The sequence below is a fragment of the Prunus persica genome, chromosome G3 (genome assembly GCF_000346465.2).
Source record: "Prunus persica cultivar Lovell chromosome G3, Prunus_persica_NCBIv2, whole genome shotgun sequence".
NCBI lineage: Eukaryota > Viridiplantae > Streptophyta > Magnoliopsida > Rosales > Rosaceae > Prunus > Prunus persica.
This window is the reverse complement of record NC_034011.1, coordinates 5,864,602-5,876,631: the sequence shown is the minus strand read 5'-3', so window position 1 is coordinate 5,876,631 and position 12,030 is coordinate 5,864,602. Positions and strand designations below refer to the sequence as shown.

Sequence of the window (12,030 nt, the reverse complement as noted above, 5' to 3'; positions counted from 1 at the left end):
TTAATTAATTGGATATAGTAAATTGAGACCAAGCCCTAATTATTTGATAATGTGGTTTTTTTGTTCGGTTCCTTTTTTATGATGCTTTGATGTTTGATCATTTCTCTAAACTCAGAGTAGGGTTCGTCCAAAATTCCGGGCCGGGCTTTGCTAGTTTCTTTATTTTGTGGGCTGGGCCGAGGTTTCAAAGGGCTGGGCTCGGGCCTAGATGAAATCTAAACAAATGGAATAAAATTGTGGAAAGTAGAGAAGCAGAATGCAGATCAAGGCAATAAAACAAGTGTAGAGACATGCAAGGCTCGATTTCGTCAGATAAGGGAACCAAGTAAGAAAGTGAAAGAAACCAATTTTAGAGATAGTTGGAGTAAAGATGAGGAAATAAACAAATTATCTTTCAACCACTTAAACAGAAGAGAGAACCTAAAAATTCAAGTACAGAGATAGAAATAAAGGAAAAGGAAAACAAGAACCCCAATATATCTTACCTTTGGGTGAGTCAAAAACCAGGTATCCCAATCTCTAGTGCGAGCGTAATCATAAAAGAAAAAAGGAAGCAAATATTGAGGAGGTGTAGCATAAAAAAACAAACCAAAGGAAGTAGGGAGAAAGAGAGGGGGAGAGGAAAAGAGAAGATATAGGATTAGCTGAGAAAGAAAGAAGAATTTGGAAACTACTCAGCAACTCCCAACGCAAGGAAACTTTCCTGGACTGAAAGGAGGTGCCTTTTTCCCATTATTTTTCAGCATAACTTTCCATGTGTTAGAGAAGAACCTGCCCCATAAAATTCAAATCAAATTAAGAATCAGCACATAACTACTTGAATGGAAAAGAAATTAATAAGCTAATAAGTGAAAATAAGTTGGAATTATCCAATGACGAACACAAGAATAAAGTGCATGTTTTTATTTGTTTGTATATGAGCTAGAAGCATTGACATGAATTTGGAACATCTATCAAATACTTTGTATGATATCAAGTATTCACCAAGAGCAAAATATTTCATCAATAAAATTTGCATTGAAAATAACTCGAAATAAACAATATTATGTTCAGAAAATCCTACATGATATATTGCATATATTCTCATGGTAACAAGTAAATTCCTGGTCAGATAATCTGTTCATCTCTTTCTTCCACCGCGCTCTCTTAATGAAAGAGTTAGTGTTTCTCCTGCTCCAACATTGTAATATGCAAGCGACATATTGTCCTTGAGAAAACCAGGTTTTCCACTCAGTTTCTGCTTGTTTGCAGGAAGCTGGATCTCCCCAGAAATTTTTTCTTTGAGACTCCCAACAGTTTCGGATAAAGACTGCAATGTAATCTCCAACAGTTGTCCCTTCCGATTACCTTCATCAACATTGGGGATGGATACTGTGATGCGAACAGGTCCCTGCACTGGCTGCTGTGCCAGAAACTGATCTTCTGGAATAAGCATAGAATCATCGAGCTTCTGGCGCTTTGGTGCAGGTTCTTCTGGAAGCGGACAAGGGGCTCTCTGAGGTGGAGGTGGTGGTGGTGGCATCATTTGCATTACAGGTGGAGGAACAGGAAGGGGGATATAAGCTTGCATGAGTGCAAACTGAGAACCAGGTGGAGGTGGTACAGGAATACTAGGTGCACTCATAGAAATTGATGGAGGCATCTGTCGGTTCATTGAAAGGGGCTGCTGTCCAGAACTCATGGGCATTGGAGGTCCAGGTGATGCAACTGATTGATATTGGACAACTGGGGGCCTTGGTGGAGGTACAGGGAGGCCACTGCTAGTTGGAGCAGAATACTGGACTGTGTTTGGATGAACACGAGGTAGATTCAATGCGAGACCATGTGGTGCGGGAAGAGGACGAACTGAAGGCACAGCAGGTTTTGGACCAGGAAGACTCTTTGCATCTTCGTTAAATACATCATTCTGTGAAATGGCTTGATTTGCTGTGACGCCAATGCTTCCAGTGTGACCGTCCCATATGACCTGTTTTGGTTGCTCATCATTCTTTTTTGCAATCTCAGCCTTGACAGCGTTAGAAACCTCTTCCTCTGTGGTACCGAAAATGTCAGGGCGGGTTCGTGCAAGGCCCAGAATATTCCTTGAGATTTCATCATCCTGAGCAAGAGTAGTCACCCGAAGCTTAGCGAACATTAGTTCTTTCTGCTCCTTGTATTTTGGATCAATAAGAGAAATCCTCATGTGTTCAGACATCTCATTGATAGGGATAAGCTCCCCAGTGATTGGGGAAATGACATACTTTGTTGGGTCTCTTCGGGAAAGGATCCTGTCCTCAGGTCTCTTCCAGTTGTTCACAATTCTCATTGGTGGTTCTGGATCCTCTGCCACCTTAGTCTCCTTTTCTTCAAGTCTGTCTGTCCTCCAGTCTTCTTCATCCAATTCCATTTCCACCTCCTTACCAGTCTCGACAATATCTTCTTCCATATTTGTGACCTTGCTTCTCCTTATAACTTCCTCAGGGGCTATTGGAGGAGGTAAATCCTCATCCTCATGATCAGCAAAGTAAATCGTTTCAACCACAACAAAATCGTGCCAATCAATCATAGCCGCTTGTATCCTTTCCTGCTCAATTTCATCTTCAGCCTTGTGCCTTGCCTGCTCTTGTGAACGTTCCCACTCCAGTCGATTCACGCACCTTTCAAGCATGGTTGCATTGTCTGCAACACTTTTCTTAAGCTTCTCTGTCAAACCCTTAGGCGGCATCAACACCTTTGAATACGCATCAGCAAGATAAGTGAAAAATGAGAACATACTATGCTTAGGCCTCAGAAAATGGAACTGGGGGTTATTGATTTCTCTGCTTGTCAATCCTGTCAAAAAAGATTTCCCATTTCGAGCCACAAACTGGGCTGTGAGCATAACAGTATCCAACTCTTCTCCAGTTATTCCTTGAGGAAGCCGAACAGTATACTGCTCGGCCTCTGGTGTTTCGAGCACTTTGCACGCTGGTTTAAAGTGGGCAGAGAGGTCAGGCTTTGGTGCTCCTCCTGCTTCACCGTCTGCAGCCGGAGCTGGTGGGGCCGACTCGGGTGCAGCAGAATCTGCAAACTGAGAAGAAGGTTGCTGTCCACGGAATTCAGACAACCGATGCTGATAATATGCATGGAAGGGACTTGAGGAAATCAAAAAGTTGAACTTTGCATTTCCAGTATTCTTAGCTAAGACCCTCTGCTCAAATTCAGGTCCATTTTTCGCCACGAATTCAGCAGTTTTGTCAACAATGTTTCTGATGTCTAGGGGAGGATATATGATCCCAATAGCCCTAGTATGCGTCGTAACTGAAGTACAAGGCAAGTTGGTTTTGCTCAACTCCTCCTCCTTATTCATGAATTGCTTCTCATCCTTACTAACTTCAGTCCCTTGGGATGCTGAGATAGGTAAAACGCTACTTCCATCGTCATCAGGAGGAGCCTGTATGGGCAAAAAGAATCCTATTGGTCTTCGATCAACATCAACCTTACCCATAGCTTCCACAAAAACACAACACTAACGCTTTAACTGGCAGATAATCTATCTAGTACCAGTTGAAAGAGAGAGAATTCAAACACCAGATATTAAAGTTTTATTACGCAGAGAGAAGAGTACCTTAGGGCTAGCTCTTTGTGGGATTGTGTGAAATAAGTATCACCTATGTCCTTTATATAGAGATTTTTAACCTAATTTGAGCAGGAATCCGTCTCCTAAGTGCCTTTGGATTGCTAAACCGCCATGACCTGGCGTTAATTTCGTACAAAGAGTTGAGAATATAATTTCCAATTTTATCATTCCTTAATGGACTAGGAAACCACTTTCTGTATTCATTGGCCCAACTCAACAAAAAGTTTTTATTTGGTTGTTTTAGTTTGAAGGGAAAAGTTGGAAATTCGAGGAAGATTAAGCAGAAGGAAAGGAAAGAATGGTTACATTTTCATATGATCTCCTCTTTCTTATAGTTAGGGGAATAAAAAATTATTAAAGCACTAATTAGTTTCCATTCCCATTTTTAATTAAAATTTATTAATGCTTTAACAATTTTTTTCTCTTACATTACATAGAAAAGAAGATCAGATCCATTGAAATATTCCTTAAGAAAAGAAGAAAATAAACTAATTTGCCTTAGTTAAGCTTTTGTAACCTCATGGGAGTGGTATGCTTCATTATTTTCAGGGCCCTCTCCTGCCCTCCATATGAAGGTCCATTTGTCACTACAACAACATTTTGAGTGTCGGTAGTTTGCTTCTCTTCAATGGAGCCAACACTATTGCATTTTATTTGTCTATTTCCATGCCATTGGGGATCCTCTTGGTTACCGAGAAAAAAAAAAAAAAAAAACCACCAACCCATATCCCTTTAGATTTGAGCAGCAATTTTGTGTCAGACCAATAAGCAAGCTAATAAAGTTGCAAATGTAACCTCTGGACTAAAGAGTATCTCCGAAATATGTAAAATTATCACATGAATATAAAATAATAAAAATTAAAAGTTAAAGTTGCTTCAATTGAGGACTGAAAGAGATATGTCAAAAATAATATATCAAAAAGTTTGATGTTAAATATATTTTTAATATTTTTTTTGGTCATGAATTCCATTATCATTCACTCTCTTTTAAAACTTTATGCATCAAATGGGCCTCATTTGTTTTTTTTAAAAATATAATAAAATAATATGATATTTGGCATTTTGAGTGAAGTTAAATTTTTTACAAAGTGTCAAATTGCCACATAAACCTTCAAATTCAAATTTAACATTTTTCATTTGACATCTCCCTTTTAGAGATGCTCTAAAGATCACCAAATGTAACCTTTGAAAAATCATAGGTTAAAGAAAAAGGAATATGAAAAGTTTTTCCAAAAAGATCAAAAGTGGTATTAGAGAATTATAACAAGGGTACGCTAATCCTAAAAAGTTACATTAAATACTTTCTTAGGTGGGGGAAAAAAATTTCCCAAGCTCAACCAAAGATATCAAATTTTCCCTCATAGGTTTCACTGATTAGTATAAAGCATAACAAGTCTGGGTTAAAATATAAAGTATAACATATCGGTAACTAATAAAACCCTCTTGACCTTTTAGTCTATATGTAACCTAACAAATGTGATATATTTAAGCAATAGAAATTAGAGGTCATCATATGGCTAGCAGCCCGCGGGTCAAAGTGGATAGTTCAGCTTGATTTGATGGTTAGGCTCGTTCAGCCTAGTTTGTTTAAGGTTGGGTACGAATTGGACTTAGGTTTTGAAACCTCTGATTCCCTCACGGCTCAGTCCAACAAGGTCAGCTCATGGCCCAGCTCAGCCTAGTTTGTTTTATTTTTGTTTCTTTGGTAAATACCACGAGGTGTCTCTACGCTCGAAGGGTAGGATTAATCCTCGCTCAGAGTTCGGCTTGCCTTGCCCACAAAGTGCTGCCAATTGGTTTCGAACCCTTACGATTGAAGCACCAAATAATTCGCCAGCTGGAGGTGGCAGTTTGTGACAAGACCCGACCCAAATTCCACTTTGGAATCCGAGCCGAACCCTGTGAGTGTCCGACACCTTGCTAAAGCCGGACACAAAGACCAAACTGCCCTCCTAACTAAAAATCCACTTTTAAAATAAGATTATCTTCTGCCGAAAATTCGGTAGAGTTTCCCCTGTAATTTACTCATTTCCCAAAATTTCTACTTGTCAACAAAAATTTAAAATTTCTCAAGCGTTCAGCATATATCAATTTATATCCAGGAAATCAAGCATCACAACATTCTGGCCTCAGGCCTCAATGAAACGAATAAATCATTCTACTAAACACATTAAATTCAACTTCTTAAACCATCACCAGAACAATGCTAGATTTCATAATAACTTAGCTGGACTACCTTTAATTACTTGCTCTCGTGGCTGCACCTTGTAATCATAGGCTGTCTACGTACCCTTACTAAGGGATCAAGCCACACGTAGTTCTCGTTTTTCATCTCAACTTCCTGTTCCAAGCTTCCTGGCATTTCTCACATGGCAATATATAATCAAACAAAGAAATAAAAACATCTATATCAAGTAAGCATGCTTGGAAAGCCATAACCATCAATTCCTCGTGACACCAATGATGACACGTCTTGACCTGTAATTCTCGCTGGATTCAGGAGACATCTGGTCAATCTGGTCCGCAATTCTCGCTCCCACAGTCCAGATAACTCTAAGACTCGTGGAGCAAAATATGCTAGAAAAACTTAAGATATTTAATACTATATAAAATAATAAAAGATAAAGATAAATAAACATACTAAAATAAAATAAAATGAAATAAAATAAGTTAAAGATTTATAAGCTAAGAACACCCTTGTATCGAACTCAAGTAAAGTTCATAAATAAATAAATAAATAAATATATATATACATATATCTCCATCTATCGCTTGTAAAACAAATGTGACGCTTAAGAAAATAATGGTAACTGTATAAAATCCTCAATTTAGTTTAAAAGCATCTCAGAATTTAAATTCTCTCCACCTAGGCGTACCCCCATTTCTGATTCGTTAATTCCTTTAATACCGTCAATTCCATATATGCCATCAATTCCATATATCCGTCAATTCCAATAATAATCCGTCAATTCCAATATTAGTCCATCAATTCCATCCTCGCAAGTCTCGAAACCATAAAGTTAACCGAACCGCATTCCTCGCAGGTCTCAGAGATTACACTTCAATTTGAGCCGCAATCTTCGCAGGTCTCAGAGATAACACTTCAATCTGAGCCACAATCCTCGCATCACACGGTTCAGGCATCCCCGAACGTGGGGCACCATCAAAATAACAAACTGTCTCAAGGCAACTTGGGGGGTACCCTCGCGGTGGGTTTGAAAACCGTAACTCGTCATTTATATAAACTTGAAATAGATTGGTATATATAAACTTGAAATAGATTGGTTCTCAACTAAACTTATATATATATATAGTTCCAATAAAGTGATCGACTATTGTGTAAAGTAATATGTTGATTTCCAGAGTCATGATCAGAGAAGACAGTAACCAACCATTCTGGAAAGAAAAATTTGTTAATCGATTGCCAAACTTATTTGCCCATAAAATTCGATCAACCCTTAGTAATGAACAAGGTCATATTGATTGGGATAGCTTAACTTATGGAAACATAATCAGTACCATTAATCAAGTCGGAATGTGAATGTGTGTGGATATGAAAATTGGTAAACAAATCCAATCTAAAAGAAATTATGCCAAAATGAGTTAGGTAATTTCTGCGAACAATATGGTTTAATGTCTGTTCCCCCATCTAGAAAAAATAAATCTAGTCATCCTAGCCGGCAGCTTAGAAAAAACCGCCATTATTCGCGTAGAAAGCGGTCATTCCAACATAATAATGAAGATAAAGAATTTTATAGTAAAAAAAGATTCTCCCCTCGGAAAAATTGGAAAAATAGTCATAATAAAGATAAGAATAATAGCTTTAAGAAAAAGACCGACAAAAGAAAATTGAAATGTTACAAATGTCAAAAGTATGGTCATTATGCTAATAATTGTAAAGTTAAAGACACAATCAAACAATTAAAAATCACGGATGAAGATAAAAACAAATTAATCCAAGTCCTTGAGTTAAGAAATTCTGAATCCAGTGAGAACGAAACTATGATTAGTCATACTGAGTCTTCTGAAATATATTCTTCTGAGTCACAACCCAGTTCTCCTAGAATCCAATTTGGTTGCCAAGATAATTATTGTAAATTTAAGTCAATCAGTGTCCTCACCAAACAGGAAGAACAAGAAGAACTATTAATTGATTTAATAAGCAAAGTTGAAAATCCAGAATTAAAATCTGAGTACCTGAAGAAATTAAGAAAAGTTATCAGCCAAAAAGAACCAAAACAGTCTACCCAAAAGATAAATCTGAATACAACTTTAGATAAATTTAAGAAAAAGAAAGAAGTCACCTTACAGGATTTACAATTAGAAATAAAAACGGTCAAAAAAGAAATCATTGAGTTAAGACAAATAAGTCAAAAATTACAAACTGAAAATTATGAGATAAAACAAGATCTGGTTAACCTCTTGGAAAAGAGAATTTCTGAGTCTAAACCAGAAAGTCCCACTAACTCAGACGAAGAAAACTCTATACAATAACAAGCCGTTAATTTAATTAAACATGTAAATTTTAGAAAATGGTATGCTCGAGTCACTATATTTGTTAAAAATTTTGAGTTAAATATAGTTGCCCTTTTTGATTCCGGAGCCGACCTTAATTGTATTCAAGAAGGCCTAATCTCAACTAAGTATTACAAAAAGTCAAGAGAATCATTAAGTATTGCTTCAGGAAAATCCCTCCAATTGAACTATGAGATCCCTAAAGCCCATGTCTGTCAAAATAAAATCTGCTTTAAAACTTCTTTTATTTTAATCAAAAATATTACTGATGAAGTTATACTAGGTCTGCCGTTTATTGCCCTTCTATACCTTTTTCAGGTTGAACACGATGGCGTCATTTTCACCTGTTTAGGAGAAAAGATCAAGTTCGAATTTTTGAGTAAACCTGAGTTACATAGTTTAAAAGAATTACAAAAAAATGCAGTCACCAAATCTGTCCAGGTCATCCGAAACAAAGATAAACAATTAAGATTTCTCCAAGAAGAAGTTAAAACTAAAAGAATTGAGCAACAACTAAGTCATAAGTTTTTACAATCACAAATACAGCAATTTGAAGAAAAACTAAAACAAGAAGTCTGTTCTGAGTTGCCCAACGCGTTCTGGCATAGGAAACAACATGTTATCTGCCTTCCCTATGTCAAAACCTTTAGTGAGAAAAATATTCCTACTAAAGCAAGACCCATTCAAATGAGCCAAGAGTTAATGGAATTTTGTAAAATTGAGATTACCGATCTACTAAAAAAGGGAATAATCCGTAAGAGTAAGTCGCCTTGGTCTTGTCCTGCCTTCTATGTCCAGAAAAATGCTGAATTAGAACGTGGTGTTCCAAGACTAGTCATTAATTACAAACCGCTTAATACTGTCTTAGAATGGATTAGATACCCAATTCCTAACAAAAGAGATTTAATCAACAGATTAGAAAAATCAGTCATCTTTTCTAAGTTTGATATGAAAAGTGGATTTTGGCAAATTCAAATTTCTGAGGCTGATAGATATAAAACTGCTTTTGTTACTCATTTTGGTCATTATGAGTGGAATGTTATGCCTTTTGGTCTTAAAAATGCGCCTAGTGAATTCCAGAATATAATGAATGAGACCTTTAATCATTTCAGCCATTTTTCCATAGTTTATATTGATGATGTGCTTATATTCTCTGAGTCCATAGAACAACACTGGAAACACCTGTATAAGTTTTTACAGATAGTTAAACAAAATGGTTTAGTCATTTCTGCTAAGAAAATTAAGTTATTACAAACAAATGTGAGATTCCTTGGGTTTAATATCTGCCAGTCATAGATTAGTCCCATAGATCGAGTCATCCAGTTTGTTGATAAGTTTCTTGACCAAATCCTAGACAATGAAATTGTCAAACAGATCAAAACTGATATCAAGACTCTTCCCTGTCTTGGTATTCCTTCTGCTAATTCATTTAAAATTGTTGAAACTGATGCTTCTAATGTAGGTTATGGCGGCATCCTCAAACAAAGAGTCAACTCCAATCACTCTGAGCAAATTATTCGATTCCATTCTGGCACTTGGTCTCAGTCTCAAATTAATTATAGTACTATTAAGAAAGAAATACTATCTATTGTATTATGCATTAACAAATTTCAGTCTGATTTATTAAATCAAAAATTTTTAGTCCGTGTTGATTGTAAGTCTGCTAAGCATGTATTAGAAAAAGATGTTCAAAATATTGCATCTAAACAAATATTTGCGAGATGGCAAGCTATTTTGAGTATTTTTTATTTTGATATTGAATATTTGAGAGGAAGTGAGAATTCTATTCCTGATTTCCTTACCAGAGAATTTCTACAAGGAAAACAATGGCAGAAAGAAGAAAAGAAAAAGAAAAAGATGATAAACAAAATAGTCAAATTGGTCAATCAAGCCAACCCAGTCAACCCCAATCACTCCGAGTCCTCCCACCATCAATGAGTCAAAATGAGCCTCCTTCCCAGATCGTCCCCTTCCCGGGATGCTCTCCTATCCAAATCAGTAACAAATTTGCCAACCTAGGAGCCACAGTCGGCCAGGTTCGCCCTAGTTTCCAGTCTGCTCTCATTTCCAGTCATGATCCTTTCCAGGATATTGCCGTTACTAATCCCCCAGTTGCTTCTTACCATAAGACATCTCCATACATGATCAAGAGTCATAGTCACCTATTTGTCATTGAGTCCAGATATAATTCAGTTGCTAATCCCATCACTATTGCTAAATCTTATTTTCCACCAAATAGTCATTTCATTACCCTTGCACCATTTAAGAATTTAAAATATTATAGAGATATCCTTCATGAGACCCATTCCATCACCATTAAGCCAATTAAAGATAGAGAAAATCCCCATATCATCCTCTATCATTCACTTTACATTCACCAAATTCTCAATGAAAATGAATGGAGTAGTCACCCCTATGATCTCAAAGTTCTCCAATCAGAACTTCAATATCGCTATTATGATTATATCGAAGCATGGTATTCTATCTTGCTTCACCAAACAGTTGATTTCAGTCACTCCTGGTTCTTAAATTTTGATAGCAAATTCAAAAGTCCTTTTCCTTACTGGTTCAATCACTGGTGGGAAAAACATGGTCCAGTCATTGATCTATTTCCTCCTCCTATGCAAGACTTAGTCAATTATTTTACTAATAAAAATAAGTTCAAATCTGAACTGTTCTTCCCCAACCTTCTCCATTTTGTTGCCAAATATAAAGTCCCTTGGATCCTCAAATGGTCCTATCAGGTCAATTGGGAAACCAGAGTCTTATCTCGCCAGTTTTCAATCAAATGGTGGGATAAATTAAAACTTGAGCGTATTGCAGATTATGTTTATGCTGATTTTCCTCCAGTCAGGAATCCGCACCCTGAGAAAAAGAGCTCTCCTGCCACATCACACTCTTCTCTCCCAATCGAGGGAAGATCTAAGTTTGAACTACAAGATCTTGCTCGCCAATTAATGCTTCAAACCTCTCAGATGAATGATGATGCAGACAGTGATGCCTCTCCTGCGTCACAAACATCTACTAGTCAACCAAAGCTAGCCAGTCAACAAGCTCCAGCCCCAAAAATGCGGTGGAGTGATTATCCAGATGAGCAAGACCCCTATGATTTTGGTCCTTTCAATCTAGGGGATGATTAAAGCTAAAGTAAAAGTCGCCTCGCATCATGAGCCCTGAAGAAAAGCATCTGAACTCGTGCATTCATCAGTCTGAAAGCTGTTTTCTTTTCGAGATTCCCCGACAAAGTAAAAGTTGCTGCACTCAGTAAAAGCAAAAGCTTTCGCGTGCCTCTACAGTTACTTTTCACAAGCATCCAAAGCTGCCAGCTCACCAAAAGTTATTAGAGCCTGTTTTATTTGTCTATTTAAGAAGGTCCCGACCTCTATCTTCTCTCATAATGTAATTTTAGTACACTATAATTTTCTCAGTTTCAAAAGTTCTATCAGTACCAATCTTCTGAAGAACTAAAGTGGTGAAACTAGGATCTTTGTAAGTGTTTTGCGTTCTCCAAGTTATCAATATATTTGAGATGTTTTGAGAATTGATTATTTTGATTAATGCTTATTTTCATTGCATCTATTTTCATATATTCATTAATTTGCTTCATGCATAAGTTGCGTCTGTTCTATAATCTCTGTGTTTACACCTGCCTTCATTGTTCTTCTTCTTGTAACTGGTTCTAGACCCCTTCTGGTATCAGAGCCGTAAGTGTTGAAGAGTTAGTCTAAGTTTGCAACTCATCCAACCCAAGTCGCTGGTTTAGGTTTTCTGAGTTGTAAGTGTTCAGTTTCTTCTTTTCTTCTTCTGGTCTTTCAGTTCACCTGTCCTTCTCTCTCTTGGTGTCAGGATCGTAAGACCCGTTCCAAACAGTAAGTCCCAGGGAGGCCTGAGCGGTAGTGGCATTAGTAGGAGGGCGA

At 37.2% G+C, this 12,030-nt stretch overlaps 1 protein-coding gene across 1 annotated transcript; it reads right to left on the bottom strand.

The window, feature by feature from the left end:
* On the bottom strand, positions 1,121-3,355 carry LOC18782665 (probable splicing factor 3A subunit 1). Its single transcript, XM_020559087.1, has one exon. It carries the CDS (start codon positions 3,326-3,328, stop codon positions 1,121-1,123), a length of 2,208 nt encoding a protein of 735 aa, XP_020414676.1. The 5' UTR covers positions 3,329-3,355.